Raw genomic sequence first — 20,963 nt, 5'->3', positions numbered from 1 at the left:
TTAAAAACTTAGGTGACTTATAATAATTAATTAGGGGTGATATTTAGTAAAATTACGATTAAAGCAGCTGAAGCAGACATGTCATAATTGTCTATTTTACTTTTTTTATTAAATATTATTAATTTTTTAATATATAAATAACTTATAATAATTAATTAAAAATGATACAATGAAAAGTAAAATTACAATTGAAGCAACTGAAATAGAAATGTCATAAATGTCTAATTTTTTTAAATTAAATATTTTTTTAATATATAAATGGCTTATAATAATTAATTAGAGATAATATAATAAGATCACGATTGAAGAAGTTGAAGCAGACAACATAAGCAGGCATATCAAAATTCTCTCTTCTATATATTAAAATTTTTTAAATTAGGTGAAATTGTAGTAACAAATAAGAAAGAAAGTAAATTATATGTTTGATATGAAATTAAATAAAGAACAAAATTTATTTAATTGTATCAATTATAATTAATTTTTATAATAAATTACCATCTTACTAATTAATTTACTTAAATATAATATATTTGAAATAATTTTACACATAAAAAGATAAATACTAAGAATGAAAAATAAATGGAAGATAGAGGACTCACATGTGTGAAAATAATATAGAAATATGCAAGACCATGTGTGATGGCATTATGATAAATTTCTTAGATGGCATTGTTGGTAATTAAAGAGAAAAGAATGGGCTTTTATTAAAATTTTTGATGAGGTTCAAAAAACAATGCACAAAAAATTATCAAATTGAGCTTAGAACTTATGTTTAATGACTAAACTACCCTCAATCTTTTTTAAAATTACAAGAATTGCCATGTTGAAACCATCATTTCTATAATATAGAAATAAGTGTTTTAAAAGTATCACACTTATTTTAAATAAAAATCTACAATGTGTATTAAAAATGAACTTTGCATGTATTAAAATTTTTATAGCTATAAATAATAAATATTTTTAAAATATAATTAAATAAGTTTTCTAAAAATTGTTATATTAAAAATAAAATGCTTGCTAAAAATCATTGAAGCATAATCCTTGATGGTTTATTTCTTTTAACTTTTTTCAACACAAGGAATATTTTTATTGACCAATTTTTTTATTTTTTTTTGGTGAACGACCAATTTTTTTTTATTAGGTGATTTCTATAACTAATGTTTTTTTTTTTTCACAATCGTCTGATTTCATTTTACTATTGTCTTTTTTAACTAGGAATAATAAACTAATTAAAATGATTAGATTGCATGTGCAACTTGTCCTCATGGACACAGCAAATATGTGGTTGTTTTTAGAACAGTGAATTAATGTATTAATTAATTAAATAGATATTTATAGAATAATGCTAATCAAATAAACTTTTCCTATAATGGGATCAGATCCTTGTCACTAACACATGATAAAAGATAAATTTTTTTATTTCAGTTTGGTGTATGATATTTGTACTAAAATTTGATCAAGTTCGTATTCGTATATTGCTAAGTTTATTTATGAGGGCGGACACGTGCAGTTATAGTTGCTCAGTTCGAATTCAATCGATTGCACGCACATTTAGTTTTTGAACTTCTTCTGCATATGTTCTTATATTAGTAAAAATCAAGTCTTTATGCGATTTATTATTGTTATTGCATTCAACAAAGTCGTGAACGTTTGAGGTACTTCTATTTGAAAAGAAAGTAAATCTTAAATTCTACTATGATCGCAAATATTATTTTTTAATAGAAGTTTTTGCCTTTTGTTTCCTGTTTATTCTAATTTACTGATTTAAACATAATAATCATAACTTTTTTTTTTTCATTTCAAAAATGACAACTCATGTTGATGATATGATACGATGTCATGAAATATAAAATGTGGAATACCAGCAAATCATAATACCATGGTCCTGACCAAATCCCAATGGCTGCACATATTTTGTTATGTTAGCATCTTGATCTAATTAAATACTATAAAAATTCAAAAGATAATATGCTAATTTTAAATTACAAGTGGTATATAACTACATAGTGTATCATACAAACATAAGAAAATTCAAAAGATACTATGCTAAAAATAGTTGACCCTTTTAAAAAAAATATATATTTTAATTTAGTTGTCTTTTTTATAAAATTAAGAGTATGTTCTTTCAATATTAACTTTATCATTAAATAATTAAACAAGGTGAGTATACTCAAATTTATATTTTCAAAACATAATTAATAAGATTAAATTGGTAAAATAAACCCCTAATAAATTTTGTCTTAGATGAGTACCAATTCAATAAGGGTTAAATATTTTAAAATAGATGAAGTATCTACTACACGTGCTTATACATCTTGATTTGGAAAAATAACATAAATATACACCTTAACTTATCATATTTATACAAATTTTCACCCTTATAAAGTAATTACAAAAACCTCAACTAATTATGTATCTTCGTTGGATGTATCGGGAAGCTAATTATAAATCTTGACAAACCCAAAACTGAAAAAAATATTTCAGAAGTAAATTAGGTATCTTTACAAGAAAAAAATATATCGAAAATTAATTATGTATCTTTACAAAGAAAAAAAATATATCTTTATTGGATGTATCGAAAGCTAATTATGTATCTCGATAGACTCAAAATTAAAATTTTCAATAGTTATATAAAATATAAAAAATTTGTGTGATCATGTGTACATATAGATTAGCGATTTAATGCTTCCTATTTTGCGGGGCCCTTCGTCCGGGGCCAAAAAGGACAATTTCCTTTTCGTATTTTGGACGGGTCCCATTATATCTTGCTCCCTCTGTTTAAAAAAAAAAAAAAAAAAAAAAAAAATCTATTTTTCTTTTTAGTTTGTTTAGAAAAGAATGATCTATTTCTTTTTTGGTAATACTTTAATTTCAATTTTCTACATGACATGTTTAAGATCACAAAATTAAAGGATATTTTGATACATTTGATACAACTTTAATTTAAGACCACAAGATTCAAAAGTTTTTTTATTTTCTTAAATTTTGTATTAAGTCCTTCTTTATTTTCTTAAATTTTATATCAAGTCAAAGTAGGTCAGTCTTTTTAAAACAGGGAGTATCATTTTTAGAATTGTCTACTCATATATAGCATAAAGGAAGTGTCTGATTCTAACAAGATATGAGTGTCGAGTGTCGAGCAAATAAAGATTAATTATATTGAAACGAAGAAAGTATTTACTAAACGTGTTGATACATCTTTATTTCGTAATAAATGTACGTGTAGATTCGCGAGTTAATACTTCCTATTTTGCTGGACCCCTCGTTCACGGGCCAAAGAAGGTGACTTCCTTTTCGTCGTTAGGATGAGCCTGGTCATATTTTATCAGGGTGTGCATCTGTTGATTCGATTCAGATTTACTTGTTATTGATTTAGTTTATCGATTTTCGATTTTTAAATATGTAAAATCAATAACCAATCAATAAGATATTTTCTTATCAATTTTGGTTTATCGATTTTTTATCCTTAACATTTTGATTTTCGATTTAACCAATAAGAAAATATTTATAAAATTGAAATAATAACAACTAACATAAAAAAATGAAATCTTAATTACCGCAAAAAACTACGCAATGCATTTTAGTTTACAAGAATCTTCAAACTTGAACTGAATGTTTGTTAGAAAAAAAATTGAATCCTAATTGTTGGAAATTATAAATGCTTCAAGCTTTTTATTACGATAATAACCGAACTTTATATTGTGCCTTTGTTGCACTGAATAGGTTAATACTTTGTAAATCACTGAATTATGAATTAGTAGTGCATATAATCTATATACATACACATATCTATCTACCTATATATATAGACATGCAGACAGATAGACACAGATAGATAGATAGATAGATAGATAGAGAGAGAGAGAGAGATTTAAATACATAACATACATAGGGATAAAACAATAACTTAGTATATCCGATACTGAACCGTTTACCTAATAAATTTTTTTTTATAAAACCACTAAAAAATCGTTAACCCGATAACCCAATACCAATAATCCAATAATATTTTTATCGGTTTTTTTCAGTTTTGTACAGCCCTATATCTTACCATTTTCTTAAAATTGTCCGCTCATAGATAGCACGAAAGAAGTGTCTGATTATAATACGATCCGTCTTTATACTGGTCCTTAATTAACTTTTTTTCTTTGGTTTTATATATGAGATTTAATTTGCCTAAAGTAAGCTTCATAGCAAATCCTTTTCGACTTCAATCAATAGTGGTCCATGGAATTTTTTAAAGTTAATTAAATCTCTTAGGTTAAGATGTGGTGGGATAGTAAGTTTTTTCTTGTTTTTTTTTTAATTAAAAGTCTCTGATTCGAGCTTTAGAAATGAAATTATCTCTAGTAGAGGTGTACATAAAATGGTTTGAGTTTTTAAAATATCAAATTAAATTATTTACGTTGGAATTTTAAATCTATAAATTAAATCAAAATAATAAAATTTGGGTTTTTCAACTTCAAAATTTTAAATTTTTTTTTGGCCTACTCAGGTTTTACGGATTTTTTTTGGATTTTTTGGCTTTCTCGGGCTTTACGTTTTTTTTTTTGGGTATTTCTCGATAAAGTTTTCATACAAGCATATAATTAACTTGTGCTACAAATATTTCTTTAGTCCTAACAAGATACGACTATCTTAAGTGTTTCTTAAAAAATAACACTAAGTATTAAATAGAAAAATAAATTTAGGTTATGTGTTTAACTTAAGAATATCTATCAAATATTATTATCATTCCTAGTGTTTAGTTGAATAATTTTGTTTACATTAGTATCAGTTTGAGTTTTATTTGAATTAATAATATCTATGAGTTGTAAAATTTATTGGATCATTCAAAATTCAAAGTTTAAACTTGAAATAATATAGTACTAAAGATAAAACTAATGAAAAAGTTTAAGAAATACTATAAATTACATCATAATAAATATTTTTATGTATTAAATATTTTTAAAAATTTTATAAATTAATATCGGTTCGGTTTAGTTTGACCATTTTTAATTAAAATCAAACCAAAACAATTATATCAGGTTTTTTTACGACACCAAGGCCCAGCCAAGTGAAACAAAATCACTAATCAGATTTTTTTTTTAAATTTAATTTGACTTAATTTACGATTTAAAACTATTTGCAGTTGGAATTTGGATTTTGTTCACCCTTCTTTGATATAGAGCAATTAAATCGTAAATAATGGACTTTTTATCATGTCAAGTCAAATCAATTGGCTAGATAGCATTTCAATATCCTTGTCACTCACACATATGAAATGAATATGACATGTGGAATACCAAAAAATCATTATTCTTACAACTTGTAATGGCCCTAGCCACTCTAATTGCAACTAATATTGTCTACCTTTGACTCAATTTTGAGATCTCAAAGTTATGTAATTAAACACTTATTTAGATTTCAGTGCCAAAATTAAGAAGATTTTTTTTCCTTGATTAAAGCATCCAGTAACTCTAATTTATGATCAAATTTGTTATGATGCATTCTAACATTACGAGAGTTCTATTAATCTATGAATTAAATTTTAGCGTATTTTTATCAACCGTTTTAGCTGACATGACACCTTTTATCAATTATTTTAGCTGACGTGACATCTTTGATGTGGACTCCATTTTATGTAGTAAAAGTGTCATGTCCCCACAAAAGGGTAAGAAAAATACGTTAAAAATGAGTTCAGGGGTAATAGGACTCCTGTGAAGTTAGAGTGTGTCGTAGCAACTTTGACCATGATTCGAGGATACTGGATGCTTTATCTTTTTTCTTCTTTAGTAAAAAATTTCTAATTTGAGCTTAGTAAAATCATAAATGACTAGACTTTCTAATGTGAATTCGAATTAATTCATGAGTAGATTTCAATTACCTAGTATTTGAAGAAAAAGAAAAGAGAAACTCTTGGTACAAAAATTAAACCTAACACTTGCTAGTAGAGAAACAAGTTGAAATCTAATGCTATATACTTTTTTAATAAATAAAAAAATCTTGGATAAGTATCGGAATCCATTTATTATCACTAACAACATTGTCCACTTAATAAAATAAAAACTAAAATGCAACTAGCTATAGGTTCTTGTCCTTGTCCTATAGTTTTTTTTTTCATATATAAACTAACTTCTCTAGGTGATTAAAAACCACACACACTTCTAATTTGTAATTTTGTACACACTTTGTAAGTTTGTATACACAAATTCTAAAAAGAAAAAAAAAATGAGTGATCAATCATCCGAACCCTTATTATTAAATCGAAAAAAGGCATCGAAATCGCTCGATGAGACGATAGAAAGGTGCATTGGTGAATTTGGATGGGCACAATTGTTACAATCCATCCTCGTATCCTTGTCATGGGTTTTCGACGCTCAACAAACATTCATTAGTGTCTTCACAGACACGCTTGCCGTCAGTGAATGGTCGTTGCAGCCAGGTGTGAGTTCAGCTCTTACTGGCTTGCCAGCATCTTCGTTTTTCATAGGTTGTCTTATTGGTGGTTTAGTCCTCTCAACATTGGCTGACACAAAACTTGGTAGAAAAAACATGTTGATCTTGTCATGTCTAATCATGTCACTTACTGGAACCATTACATCAATTTCAACAAACATTTGGATGTATTCATTTTTTAGGCTTTTAAGTGGTTTTGGAAGGGCTACTATTGGGACATGTGCACTTGTTTTGTCAACAGAGTTAGTAGGCAATCAATGGCGTGGACAAGTTGGTATAATTGGATTTGTTTGTTTTACTATTGGTTTCCTTTCATTGCCAATGATTGCTTATGTGAATAAAGAGTCTTCATGGAGGGTTTTGTACTTGTGGACTTGTGTTCCAACAATCTTGTACTCAATTTTGGTACATTTGTTTGTTCATGAATCACCAAGATGGCTTTATGTAAGAGGGAACAAAGAAGAATTTGTGTTAACTTTGAAAAGTATTACAACAAGGAGTAGCTTGACTTTGAGTTTCTTTGGCTCCTTCTTTGAATTTGAAGATCAAGAACATAATGTAAGTTGTATTACTCCCTCGATCCGTTTCAGTTTGTTTGTTTTACTTTTACTTTTTCGTCTTTTTTAAAAAAGAATATCACTTTTTATAGTCTGTCTCAGTTTAAGTATCTTACTTTTTATGACCGCAAGAATCGAAAGTCTTCTTTATTTTCTTAAACTTTCTATCGAGTTAAACTAAGATGGACAAATTTATTAAAATGGAGGGAGTACTTCTTCATTAACGTGTATCATAAACCATTACTTTTGTGAGCTTTCAATTACTATATTTGAGTTTATCTTACATATATCGTTACTGTCAAAACTTTTACATGTTGTAGCAAGTAACCTGTCTTATTTTCTAATACAGAACTCAGAGGAGTCAACGATGAGTCTCTATTCGGCTATCAAGATGTTGATCGAAAAAAATTGGGCTTTTAGACGACTTATATCGGTTATGTTGGTTGGTTTTGGTATAGGAATGGTATATTATGGTATGCCATTAGGTGTTGGAAATTTACCTTTCAATTTATACCTAAGTGTTACACTTAATGCACTATCAGAATTACCAGCATCTATGGTAACATTCTTCTTAATTGGAAAATTAACTAGGAAAAAATCACTATTAGGGTTTGCTATGTTAAGTGGAATATGTAGTATAGGTTGTGTAATAGTGAAAAGTGATTATTTGAAAGAGTTACAAATGGGGTTAGAACTTTTTTCATTTTTCAGTGCATGTACTTGTTTTAATGTGTTGTTAATTTACACTGTGGAATTGTTTCCAACATGTGTAAGAAATTCAGCAGTGTCAATGGTGAGACAAGCATTGGTACTAGGTGGTTCATTTAGTCCAATGTTGGTAGCTTTTGGGAGGGAAAATAGGTGGTTATCATATGGTGTTTTTGGGATTTGTATAGCAATTTGTGGGTTGTTTGTGTTGTGTTTGCCTGAGACTAAAGGTAGGACATTGAGTGATACTATGGATGAAGAGGAGTACAAGGAAAGTGTACTTGTTTGCTAATCAATTACTCGAGTCAATGGTCTACCGGAAACATCTCTATGGCCCCCAAAAGTAGGAGTAAGGTCTCATATAAAGCATCGTCAGGTCAGATTCAGTTATGAGATTATACTAACTATGATGCCTTCTGGCCTCTCAAGTCGGAGTAAAGTCTTATACACATCATCGTCAGATTTGGTTATGAAATTACACTGAATATGTTGTCTCCTGACCTCTCAAGTGGGAGTAAAGTCTCATATAAATCATCATCAGATTCACTTATGAAATTATACGGAATATGTTGTCTTCTGGTCTCTCACTTCGTTTTATTGTTGTTTGTAAATCAATTATTGTAAATTTAAAGTAAGATTTTTTTTTCAATAATAATAAAATTATAGCATGATTAGAAATTGACAAGATTGTTGCTTTGTTTATAGAGGAGATTTGCTTGTTTTGGAAGGTTGACTAAAGTCTTACTACAATTGGAGTCAATAAAGGAATAATTTTTTTTTTTTGTTCGACACTGAACCCTTCGTATAGCAAAAACTTAGGACATTAAACTATCCATTTAGAATTAATAAAATACTTTTTATTTTAGGTGTCACTTTTTCTATTTTGTTTGTTTTGAAAAAAGGAAAAATTTATTAAAATTGAAAACATTATAATTTTAAAATTTTTATTTCATCCTTAACTAAATATTTTTAACATCATAAGTTTTACGTACTTATCAAAAGTCAATCTTGCTTTCTTTCTTAAACTTCACACCTAAGTCGAACACAATAATGAAATATATATTCATGTTAACTTTTTGAAAATTAACTTTTTACTCGAAATAACTCAAATTAATTGTGTAAAATAAAATGTAACGTGCAATCATACTACAAGTATGAATAAATATTTAGATCTCTGATAAAACTTGATCTGTGTAATAATCTTATAATAATCGGTAATTAGAAATATAAAACTTTGATTAATTATATTAAAATAATGTAATTGCAAATGTAAAGCCGTCTTAGCTCAGTGGTAGAGCGCGTGGCTTTTAACCACGTGGTCGTGGGTTCGATCCCCACAGACGGCGACTTTTCTTTTTCCTTTTTTTTTTAGGCACCGGATCGATTTCTAGTTAATTCAAACCAATATGTTGCTGCTTATACATATTTTTCGATTTTGGCTTTTCTTATAATATAATCTAGTCGCTTTTTATCTCTGCACTGCAGACATCATTTGTGAGATTACATGTGTATATCGTTGTGGTTAGGCACCTTATTAATGGCAGTCCATATCACAAACTACACAAAAATAACAAGATAATAGACTTTTTAACTTATATAATAGTAATAATAATACCAACAACAGAAAGATTACGCCATCAAGTTACCAAAAGATATCTACAAATAACCTTAAAATTAAGACAAATTACCTACTACAATACGTAAAAGTAACTTGATATAGTGTAAACGTTCTTTACACCATCGAGGTATACAAGTTAAACTCGATAAAATACATGTATATGTACATACACTTGTTATTTGGTATATCAAGTGTATAACCGTATACGGCTAGTTATACGTCGACGACATATGGGACAATCTGATAATCTTGGAGCACATTCTCTGCAGGTCTGCATTCAATTGATTATCAAATTCATTAAAACCATGTAAACGAAGAAGCGACTTGTCAGATAGTCACTCAACTAACAGTTATTTTCTTAGAAAGTCACTTTGTCATTGAAGAAAATTAGTAACTTTCCGAGATAATAACACTACTAGATGCGGAAGAGAAAGGAAAAATTGTCATACAAATTGAATAGTCGACAAAAGGAACTCACCATGTGTCCACAACCAAAAGCCATGTCCTTAGTACCAGTTAGACAAACTGGGCAAACCTTCATTTTGAACAAGAAAAAACAAAGAGAGGATATCAATTGCTGTCCAAACACAAAGGTTAATATGAAAAGTTGTGCTTCTCTATCAAGACCCGCAAGTCCTGCCGTTTTGCTCGTTTGATTTGAAAATGACCCCACCGGCCCCGCTAAAGCAACCAGGTCCACTCAATAAGTCGCCGGGGAACCGCCCAAGAAGTTTCGCTCAAAATCTTGTCCGGAGCCCAAGCCCACCCCCGAACCGTGTACCCATCGAAAGTTGCAAAAACCCACAATTTCTGCCGTTTCGCCCGTTTGACTTGGCAAATGGCTCCACCGGCCCCGTCAAAGCAGCCAGATGTCAATTAACAACAACAACAACAACATATATCCACTGTAATTCAACAAGTGGAGTTCAGGAGGATAGCGTGTTTATGCAGATCCTACCCCTACCTCATGGAGGTAGAGAGACGATTTTCCAAAAGACCCTTGGCTCAAGGAGAAGCATTTCAAAGCAGTTCGAAAAAAAACAGATTAACGGGAGTGAAGAAGTCATGACAAAACTTTCTTAAAAGGAACAATAGCTAGTAACAGAACTCGAATAACAAGAAACGACAAGGGTATTAGACAACTACTAGCACAAAAGGACAAGCGAGACAACACTTAAACTACCTACTATCCTTCTAACCTAATCCATGTCCTCCGTAACCTCCAATCTAAGGTGTCTTCGTTTAAGTTAAAGGTGAGAAATGGCATGTTCAACACGCGAAGCACCAAACGCAGTATAAGAATCTCAATCAAAGTTTCGCGTATAATTTCAAAACCAAGAAATATGTAAGGTCTTACTTGACTGTGTTCATTTTGCGCGGATCCTGAAAGACTACTGCTTTGATCTTGAGTTGGGATTCTCATGGGGCGACGATAAGAGATAGGAGGTGGCTTTGGAACAATCTTTTTTGCCTTGCCTGTTCTTTTTCTAAACAACAAAATTACAAGAGAAATAATAAGTACAACAATGACATTAATCAGGTAACCAACTAACTGAGCGACCATGATCCCTGTGTTCTTGGATGCGAATAGTAAAGGTAGTAATGTGCCACGTACCCAAGCAGACCGAGTTCTCTAGCTGCTTTATATTGGATAGGGATCTCCATGAGTGCAGCAAGAGCGAATGCAGCTTCTTTTTCCGAATCAGTTGAATGTTTGTTCACGATAGCGGTGAAATTCACAAACTGTACATAGAAAATGATTGTAAAAACGAACGTCTGCTTCTATTGCAGATCTCATCGGTAACTTAAAAAGTCGACTAGAGTTATATATACCTGAAAATTATCAATTTCACGAGCAGGTATACGGTCATCAAATTTTTGCATGTCTTCCCAAGGTCCATCGCCAACTCCAACAAGAACGATAGAGAGAGGATACATGCTGAGAACAAATGCAGATGCTAGAGAATTTTTTATAACCATAATTCTTTTAAGAGAAGATAGAAGATAGTATCTTACTCAACGCTAACTCATCTATTAGGCCTCGCAACTTTGCTACAACAATGTGCATTGGAGTAGATCAAAGAGAGATCTATATATTCAGAACTATCAAAAATCCAATTCTATATGAACTACAACAATGTGCATTGGAGTTATCAGAAATACTTTTACGATAGTGCCCACAAAACAGTTTTCCAATAGTGCTTATAAGATGTCTCTTTGCAACAGAACAGGCAACAAGTATTTTCCTACGCGTCATGGTTTATTATTGTAATTACTTCGCAGCACACTTATCAATGGTAACCTTATATTTTATAAAGCTGAATATTTAGACAGCCCAAAGCAACATGACCGTGTTGAGTGATTTGAAAATGAATTACAGCAAGACATAGCATTATACCTTGCAGTAACAATAGACTTAATTGTGTTGTCTTCTTGTGGGCTGAGTTCCGAATCACTTGTGTTGACACTCCTGGTAACCTACAGGACAAGAGGAACTGTCAACAATATACAACGAGAAGTGTATGACTATCATTAACAAGGTTCCACGCAGTTGCCCGAGCCAGTTTTTCACTAAGGGGGTTTAAATATGAAAAAGTAAACACACGAAGAATTCAAAGGTTATTCAACATCTACTATACATACATAAACGATAATTTTAATCATGTATACACAGTATAATTTTCCTCCAAAGGGGGATCATCTACCTGGTCTCCACATATGTGCGCGTGTATTTGTGCATGCTGGTGAGTTTTGTTTGAATAAAGGAGGGAGAAAGAGTGAGATAGAAGCATTTAAGAACCTGTCCATCAGCGATGATAACCAACACATGGTATTGTCCACCAGTTCTCTCTACTATATCTACTGCAGCATCTATTACTGGCCCGTACGATGTTGGTCCTTGAACATAAAAGGACATAATCAGGATGATCCCATTGACACAGATTAGACAAATTCTTTAAAAAGAAGGTTGTTATGTTAAGACAAGAAGGAGAAATGACGGAAGTGATTTGCACATTGCAAATTAGAACAGAAGGAAATACCGGATAATTGCAGATTTGGAACTATTTTCTTGTAGCAAGCTAGGACTTCTTCAAATCCATGGCAAGGAGAGTGATCGCTGTGAAAGCTAAACACGTCTTGATCATGCGTGGTCACTAGAACCCAAGAGTTAAAAAAAAAAATGAGTTTGATGGCAAAACACAAAGCCAACAGAATGTCGAAACTGCAGAGAAGTATTCTCTGCAAGCAGAAGTTAAGGGGAGCGGAACTTACCATCACCAAATCCAAAACAAGGAATTAAATTGTCCTCATCGAATGGAGATAATGTCTTTCCAATGATAGATATGGCTTTCTCATATGGATTGACTAATTCGCCTATTGCATGCAAGCTTCTGTTGTTGAACGAAACTTTACCTTCAGAAAGAAAACAATCCAAAGAGCATCTAATCACAAAAAAAAACTTAAAACAGAATAGTCGAACAGGTGAACTAGCAAGACTATGATGAAAGCTAAATTTTAATGGTCACAATACATTGACAACTACCATATGCTACTACCATCTGGGGATTGATATTCAATCGACATAGTAATTCAACTGCTCGACTAACCTGTCCATTCGTTGCTTTTCGTGAAATCTATCCCAATAATCAAATTTGATGACTCCAAACCTGATTCTCTCAGGGCCAAAGTCACCTGAAAGTGAAGTTGTGATTCCGATACATGTAAGAAAAAGAAAGTTTCAAACACATGCTACCATCTAGTTTTACGGCAGATTATGGTCATCCACACCTCAATTTGTTTGTCTTCCTTTCCTTTTTAGCCCATTTAAACAATGCTTAATCTTTCCCTTTTTGGCAACTCTTTAATTTTACATTTTACACTAAATGACATGACATATGCTCTATTAATATGTATACAAAGTGATAACTTTCTAATGAAAACATGTTTTTGATACTATTGTTTTGTGACAAAAAATTACTTCTGTTTTCTAAATTCATATTAGTCAAATAAAGAGCTCATTGTGATGCACAAAACATATATCACACAATAGTAGTTTCCAGGGAAGTAGGGGTGTAATATATCCAATCTATCCTAATAAAGTATTAGTGGCTGCTTCCACGACTCAATCTAAGTCACATGAAGACAACTTTACCGTTGTGGTTGCTTTCATGACTCAACCTGTCACATGAAGACAACTTTACCGTCGTGGTTGCTTCCACGACTCAACCTAAATCACATGAACACAATTTTACCATTGTGGTTGCTTCCACGACTCAACCTAATAAGTTATTAGTCACATGAAGACAACTTTACCATTGTGGTTGCTCCCACGACTCAACCTAATAAGTCACATGAAGACAACTTAACTGTTGCTCTCGATAACAGTTGTACACATATATAACAGAAATGAAAGGAGTGAGGAAGAACATAACAAAACCTGATCAAGTGATTTGAAATTATCAGGAATATAGTAATACTTGCCCCTCTTCTTATTCTCCATCATCTTGCTAAGTTCCTTTTTGCTGTTACTTAATACCTTCTTCTCAAAAGAATTATTAGAAGAAATCGACCGCGACAGACTCCTCTTTCTCCTAGAAGTAGAAGAAGAAGAAGAACTGGAATTATCATTTAAACCTTTAGGAACACTTTTTTTAACAAATGTTGAACTGAAAATGTTACCCATTTAAAAAAATGTTTTAAGTACTTACTACTACTCACAAGACTTTATTAGTGGTTAAAGGAGAAAAGGGGAGGAAATTAAAGGAAGGAAAGAATATGATTCCTTTGGTTTATCTAACAACAAATTAAAGTGGAAGCCATTGGATTAGATTTGGTAGAACCAAAGAGTACGTAAGATATAATGAATGTATGCTTTAAAGGTAAAGTGATTCCTACATCACCCCACACACAATAATTTCCAGGAAACTACACAGTTTAAAGTGTCATAAATGCTCTTGTTCTAGGGAGGTCATGATGTTCAATGGGATTGGCTCCTCTGCATTTCTATTTTCTCTATTTTCCCCAAGTTTTTATTTGATACATGAATTAAAATATATGGTTAAAATTTAATAACTAAAATAAGATTCTAGCCATGATATAAACAATAAATATTTTACCTTTTTACTTCTAAAATTTTAGTAATTCAACTATTATTAGAGTTACAAAATTATTTTATCCACAAATATACTTTTAAGAAAAAATTCTCTCTATTTCTATGTTTTTTTCTACGTTGTGTTCTATTTTCATACTCACCATCTATCTTTGAACTTCTTTAAGTTAATTTTTTAATTTCATTTTAACCATTAAATACTTTTTCTTTAAAATCAGTTATGAGTATAAATGGCGAACTTCAATATTTTTAATAATCAAGTTTCGTTTTTTGGTAAATCAATCAAGTTTCTTTTTAGTTATTCTAATTGAATATTTTTATGATAATATCGATAATGCTCATATTATTATAATAATTTACTACTCAAAGATTCATATTTATGAAAAAAATTTACTGTCGTCATGATTTCGGCTTTGCCAATTTTTCTTATAGCTAATTTTATTTTTTTTTTGGACGGAGAGGAAAAATGATAAGACTTAAGAAATTCGAAAAAAGGGAGAAATAATAAAGTTTTTAAAATGATAAGGGTGTATCTATTAATTTCTTTAATCATAGAATTTTTTTTTAATCATAGAGTAAATTTTTTTCTAGTTACATCATGGTTAGGAAAAAAGTAAGAAGAGAGAGAATTTTCAAAAAATATATTTATGAATAAAATAATTGTGTAGTTATAATTGTGGAATTACTAAAAATTTTGAAAGCAAATATATGAAATATTTATTAGTCAAATCTTAACCATTTATGTTAACTCATGTCATGTGTCTCTCATCCAAGTAGGAACTTGGAGAAAATTGAGAGAATGAAACTGGAGAGGAGCTCAATCCGTGTTTAATGATAGGGAAAAGGGTTAAATTTATGCTTTATTTTTGGAAAATAGGCTAAATATATTTTTTTTATCATATTTTAGAATCAAATTTGTCTTCGTTGTCATACTTTGGGATCAAATCAACGCCTGTACTTTGGAAAATTGGCTAGATATACCCTTCGTCATAATTTGGAGCCAAATTTACCTTCGTTATCCTATTTTGGAGCCAAATTTACCCTCAATGTCATTCTTTAGAGTCAAATTTACCGTTGTTGTTAAGAAACTTTGCACATGTATCCTTCCTTTTATAGAAACGCCTAACTCATCGTTAAATATCCTATTTTTAAAAAAATAAAATGCACGTTAATTTAACTCACCCGACATGACTTGAGCCACAAAAAAGACACAAATAAATATACCTCCTCTAGTTCTTTTGATCAAAATTTTTCAACGAGATTAAGTCATTGTTATTTATCAATGCATAACTCATGAAAATTGAATTTGCATCAGTGCAAACACAAAAAGAAATAACCCTCCCTCAATTCATGGATCTGCATTAGTGCAAGCTCATAAAAATTGGCACTTAACGGTCAAATACAACAATCAGGCCCACGAGATATTTCTCTAAATGATTGAGTTAACATATCTCTTTATGTGTCAATCATGACATTTCTTCATTCTTATATCTTTATATACAATTAGGATCTACACAAATTTTCACCATGTTATTTGCTCAGAAAACTTATCCGTAGCATCTAGAGTCTAGATGCACATAGAATTGCATATCAAATTTTAAAATTTGAACATAACTGGAACAAGATTAGAGCTTGTAATTGTCATTTTCTCTAGTTCCATGCTTCTGTGTTATCTCATTTCATTTTACATTTTGTTCATTTGTAAAGAAACTACCAGCACTGCACGTTGAAAGAGAAGTATATTTATTCATTGAAAAAATTCAATCAATAGAATTGAGGGACAGATATATTTATTTGTGTGTGTTTTATGGATCGAATCGAGTGGGTTAAATTAGGGTGTTTTATTTTAAGAAATGAGTCATTTAACGTTGATTGGGGTTTTTCTGTTAAAGAAAGAGTGCATGTGAAAAGTTAAACGGTGAGGATAAATTTGCCCCCAAAGTATGACATCAAGGGGAAATTGGCCCCAAAGTATGACATCGAGGAAAAATCTGGCCTCAAAGTATGCCGAAGAATATATTTAGCCAATTTTTCAAAGTACAAAGATAAATTTAGCCCAAAGTATAACAAAACGGTAAATTGGGCTTCAAATTATGATTAATCAATTTTTCAAAATATAGGGGTAAATTTAACCCTTTTTCCTTAATGATATGGAAGGAATGGTCCGTTCTTTATAAATACTTCGTCTGTTTTAATTTATTAATATGATTTTGATTTGACAAGAAATTTAAGTAGGCAAATAAGAATTTTTAAACCTGTCGTTTGGTAGGAGGGATAAGGGATAACTAATTTCGGAATTAATTTCAAGATGAACTTATCCCCTGTTTGATCGGAATAAAATTCATCGAATAACTCATTCCGAAATTAGTAATCCCATGATTTTAATGTTATTTTTATCCCTTTTTGAGGGTATATAACTAATCCGAGATTACTAATCCCAGGATAACTTGTTTCCGAATCAAACGACCCCTAACAATTTTAAACTAAAAATATGATAATATATCAGAATAGCATTTAATCTTGTAATTTTAAACATATCGAAAAGTTTAAAGTTAGAATTAAAGAGTTGTCAAAAAGATAAAAATTGAAAAGAAAACTAAAGCACTCGTTTGACTATAACAACCAAAAATATTTTCACTTTATTTGATATTTTTAAAGTTGAAAATAGAGTTCGAACTGTATTTGGTCATAATATTTTAGAAATGAGGTATTTTTCAAGTTAAAAGATATAAAAAGTGAAAATAATTATAAAAAAAAAAATAGAGTTTTATAAAAAAATGAGTTATTCTTATATTCTATGAAAATTAAAGATTTAGATTTTTTTGAAAAAAATAATTTAAAATGTGAAAAAAGTGAAAACACCTCTTTAGATTTTCTCAAAAATCCAAATATTATGAAAACTTATTTCAAAATATTTATGGTCAAATAAATATTTTAAAATAAATATTTTAAAATATTATAAATAATATTCTGTCAAACGCCTACTAAGCCAAACAATTGAAACAGAATAAGTATAGGGAAAAGGGTCAATGTACAACTTAACTCTGTTAGTTACTATTAATATATCTATGGTTAAAGTAATGACTTACTTATACCTTATTATTACTACTTAATAAGAGTGAACAATCAGGTAGCCCGCTTCGTTACCTACTTTAGCTGCTCCATAATTGTACTATATTATCCTTAATTAATTATTATAAGTTATTTGCATATAAAAAAATTAATCATATTTAATTTAAAAAAAAGTAAAATAAATATTTATAACATGACTATTTCAGCTGCTTCAACAGTAGATTTATTATGTCACCTCTAATTAATTATTATAAGTCATCTAGGTCTTAAAAATTAATAATATTTAATAAATAATAAAATAGACATAAATAATATATTAATTCTTTGATGTTTGAAATTAACATGACATCTTATATGAAACTTATTTAATTTTTTTTCACAAATATTTTTTTATAGTAATTTTTCTATATCAATTCTTATTAGCTATTATAAGTCATTTAGGATATGTCCGCTTCGCTGCTCAATCATGAAATTTGGCTGACTCTCGAAATCATATTAGTGCCGCTTAAATTGGAATAGAAGAAGAAGTATTATAAATCATAATAATTTAAAACTTAAATTATTTTAAGAATATAATTGACTATCAATGCTACAAAAATCTGGACAAGGAGAGTGTAAGACCGCGCAAAATTATAGCTTAATGCAGTCCTTTAGAGCATGAAAAGAGGTCCCAGACTTAGAAAATTCCAGCTAAGTAATGGCACTTAGTCTCATTTTAGGACCTCGGTATTTTCATGATTTTATTTATGACCCTTATGACCTTAAAATGTTGATTTTTAAGTCGATTCATAATCAAGGATGTCAATGGGTGTTCTCGGGTGAGTTTTGGATTTTTCGGACGTTATTAGAAGCTCGTTTGTTGTTGAAAATAGTGAGTGGATGCGATCTCACCGCGTCACATCGCTTGTCGTGTCGATGGATATTTTCTCCAGCATTCAGTGCAAATTCCAGTGAACCGATGCGATATTAACGCGTCGCATCGATCATTGCGTTTACCCCATCGACGCGGCGCGACGGTCTATGAGTCGCTAGGCACTTTTTCAGTAATTGAAAGTCCACGTCCATAAGGGTATTTGGGTCATTCTCTCACTTTTATTCAGCGCTAAAACACAAGATTAAACTATCCTAAGGGCAAAACCACTCAATTTCTCTCAAGAACAAACCACAGGGCATTTAATTTCAAGTCCAAGCTTCAAGAACACACCATCAATCTTCACGAATTTGATTACCAAGGTATGTTAAGTGTTCATCCAAGGGTTTTCTTCCGCCCTTGGAGTTCAAGAACCTCTTTTAAAACTATAAGTTGATTGATTTCATGAATTTCATATTGAATTTGATTGTATTTATGACTATGATGTTATTTGGGATTCTAATTATTACAAGTTTCATGTAAAGTAATTAACATGTGTGTAGTGTTATGTGGATTTATGTTAAAGGCCCCTTGAATTTGTGAGTTGGGATTGTGATCGTGATGTTTGCATATTGATTATTATTATGTGCATAAATTATGCTCCCTAAGTGTTTGAGAAAATGTTCATGTGAGTTGAAGGGTGAAATCATGACATAATAGTATATGCCCAAGTTCATGCCTTTCAATTGTTTGACACAATGTTTAAATGAAAGCATTGTTAACAAGATACTATTGTTATGCTATTATAATCATGCCATGTTTTACTTTCAATGCTATCGAGTCCTGGGGATATTCAGTACCCAAAAATCTAGCTGTTTTCTTAGAATTTCAGTAGCTACAGAATAGTCTCAGTAATGTCACAAACAGTAGTACTCAGTCAGTTACAGAACTCAGTCCAGTTCAGTTGGATATCACGATCAGTAATAGTTCAGTCAAGCCTAGAATAATCTAGAAACCAGTTCAGTGTCTATTCAGTTAGGAGTAGGAATCAACACCGAGCGAACCCAGGGATGGGGATATTCCTGCCAGTAGAGGGTTTTACCCTTAGTAACAATTCTTGCATTACAGAACTACGTAGCCAGCGTAGGTTAAGATATCTTCCTGCCAGACAAGGGTTGATGCATCTCGTATGAGTTGGGTTGACGAAATATCTTCCTACCAGATAGGGTTAACTCACAACCATTGTTAGTATCCCTTGGCAGGGTGCTAATACCCTTCCAACTAGGGTCACAGGTTGGACCCCAACTTAGTTTATAATCGAGGTATGTTGGTTAGATAAACACTCCCACAATTACAGTTTCAGTTTCAGACTCAATACAGTTCAATTCTACTGAATCAGGACTGTCAGACACAGTCACCCAGCTCAGTATAGAACTCAGTTCAGTTCTACAGGATTAGGACTTCAGAAATAGTCACCCAACTATTAGTAATACAGTTATAAGAAAAACTCAGACATTAGTTATTTAGTTATCAGAACTCAATATCCAGTATTAGTATGATCATAGTTACAGTATATGCAATTACGTGCACAGTATTGCATAATCAGTGTTCAACAGTTTCAGTCATACATGTACTCTCATCCAGTTATATTCATATTATTCGGCAGTTATTGTTCATGCATATGAATCCTTGCATATCAGCCTACCTCACTTAGCATACCAGTACATTCAAAGTACTGACACATACTCTTTCTTTTGCGCTATGATGCTTTATATCATAGATTCAGACACACGGGCTCCTGACTGTACTTAGCAGCCCAGACTATCAGCAGCAGATATAGCGGTAAGTCCTCATAGTTTGAGGATAGAGTTATTATTTCAGTAATTTAGTAGTTCAATATATTCAGTAGTCAGAGTTAATTGGGGACTTGTCCCATCAACTCCATATTCAAACAGTTAGAGACTTAAGACTAGATTATTTCAGACAGATGTTCAGTTTTTCAGTAATTGATTCCGTTTTATCTAGTTCACTTATACAGTTATGAACCTTATGACAACTTCAGTCTAACTTCCTCATTCATTTCATCATTATTATTCAGTGTTCATATTAGGTATCGGTCATGGATTGGATTGTGGTCCTTCGGGATAGCAAGCACCATGTGACGTCTCGGGTATAGACTCGGGATGTTACAGAGAGTAACATATATTATTTGAAAATGACATAAAAGTATTATAAATTACAATAGCTTACAATTTAAAATATCTTAAAACATATTAAAAATATGATTGATTATCTAAATTATATTTGTGTCACATAAATCCAGGGGTAGTTTTGACATTTTATAGTTTGTATGTTTTAATTTAGTAATTTGTTGATCCAAATGATGTTTTCGAATTTAACATGTTATGAAAATTTAGTTCTTTGTTTATTTTAATTTATTTATTTTATTTTGGTAAAATATTATTATTTGAAAATTATGCAAAATAAAATAATTATAAGTCGTAATTATTATCTTATAATTTTTTCAAAACATATCGTAAAAAATATGATCGATTTTTGAAATTCTAATAGTGTTAAATAAGTTGCAATAAAGCAAGTAACATGAATTAT

The 20,963-nt window shown here is 30.7% G+C and overlaps 2 protein-coding genes and 1 non-coding gene across 5 annotated transcripts; 2 read left to right on the top strand and 1 right to left on the bottom strand.

Moving 5' to 3' along the window:
- Positions 1 to 6,021: 6,021 nt before the first annotated feature.
- On the top strand, positions 6,022 to 8,388 carry LOC107871295 (organic cation/carnitine transporter 3). The gene is made up of 2 exons (XM_016718180.2): positions 6,022 to 6,996; positions 7,345 to 8,388. Exons 1-2 carry the CDS (start codon positions 6,211 to 6,213, stop codon positions 7,993 to 7,995), a joined length of 1,437 nt encoding a protein of 478 aa, XP_016573666.2. The 5' UTR covers positions 6,022 to 6,210; the 3' UTR covers positions 7,996 to 8,388.
- A 589-nt stretch (positions 8,389 to 8,977) lies between these two features.
- TRNAK-UUU lies at positions 8,978 to 9,049 on the top strand. Its single transcript has one exon. It is a non-coding gene; the product is annotated as a tRNA-Lys (tRNA).
- Positions 9,050 to 9,271: 222 nt separating this feature from the next.
- On the bottom strand, positions 9,272 to 14,321 carry LOC107871296 (E3 ubiquitin-protein ligase RGLG4). Of its 3 annotated transcripts, none has more exons than XM_016718182.2 (12): positions 14,218 to 14,234; positions 13,760 to 13,913; positions 12,930 to 13,014; positions 12,595 to 12,735; positions 12,363 to 12,476; positions 12,122 to 12,219; positions 11,720 to 11,799; positions 11,155 to 11,260; positions 10,937 to 11,064; positions 10,679 to 10,808; positions 9,800 to 9,856; positions 9,272 to 9,592 (listed from the first exon to the last, which is right to left on the bottom strand). In XM_016718182.2, coding segments are annotated over exons 1-12 (1,179 nt in total). In that variant the 5' UTR covers positions 14,220 to 14,234; the 3' UTR covers positions 9,272 to 9,508. The 3 variants fall into 3 exon arrangements, with proteins under 3 accessions (XP_016573668.1, XP_016573670.1, XP_016573667.1); XM_016718184.2 differs by lacking the exon at positions 14,218 to 14,234 and adding an exon at positions 14,031 to 14,207; XM_016718181.2 differs by having other exon boundaries at positions 13,760 to 14,321.
- Between the last annotated feature and the right edge of the window lie 6,642 nt (positions 14,322 to 20,963).

Source organism: Capsicum annuum, chromosome 5 (genome assembly GCF_002878395.1).
Source record: "Capsicum annuum cultivar UCD-10X-F1 chromosome 5, UCD10Xv1.1, whole genome shotgun sequence".
Classification (NCBI taxonomy): Eukaryota; Viridiplantae; Streptophyta; class Magnoliopsida; order Solanales; family Solanaceae; genus Capsicum; species Capsicum annuum.
Note: the sequence above shows the minus strand (reverse complement) of the source record. Positions and strands in the feature narration are given on the sequence as shown.

Bases quoted from the DNA above. Each gene is read 5' to 3' on its own strand.
- LOC107871296 (XM_016718181.2), bottom strand. From the start codon at position 14,005: ATGGGTAACATTTTCAGTTCAACATTTGTTAAAAAAAGTGTTCCTAAA. The intron at 10,809-10,936 runs GTACGTGGCACA...TTTGTTGTTTAG, and splicing joins AGAGAACTCGGTCTGCTTGG to AAAAAGAACAGGCAAGGCAA. The intron at 9,857-10,678 runs GTAAGACCTTAC...TTCAAAATGAAG, and splicing joins CGCAAAATGAACACAGTCAA to GTTTGCCCAGTTTGTCTAAC.
- LOC107871295 (XM_016718180.2), top strand. From the start codon at position 6,211: ATGAGTGATCAATCATCCGAACCCTTATTATTAAATCGAAAAAAGGCA. The intron at 6,997-7,344 runs GTAAGTTGTATT...TTTCTAATACAG, and splicing joins TTGAAGATCAAGAACATAAT to AACTCAGAGGAGTCAACGAT.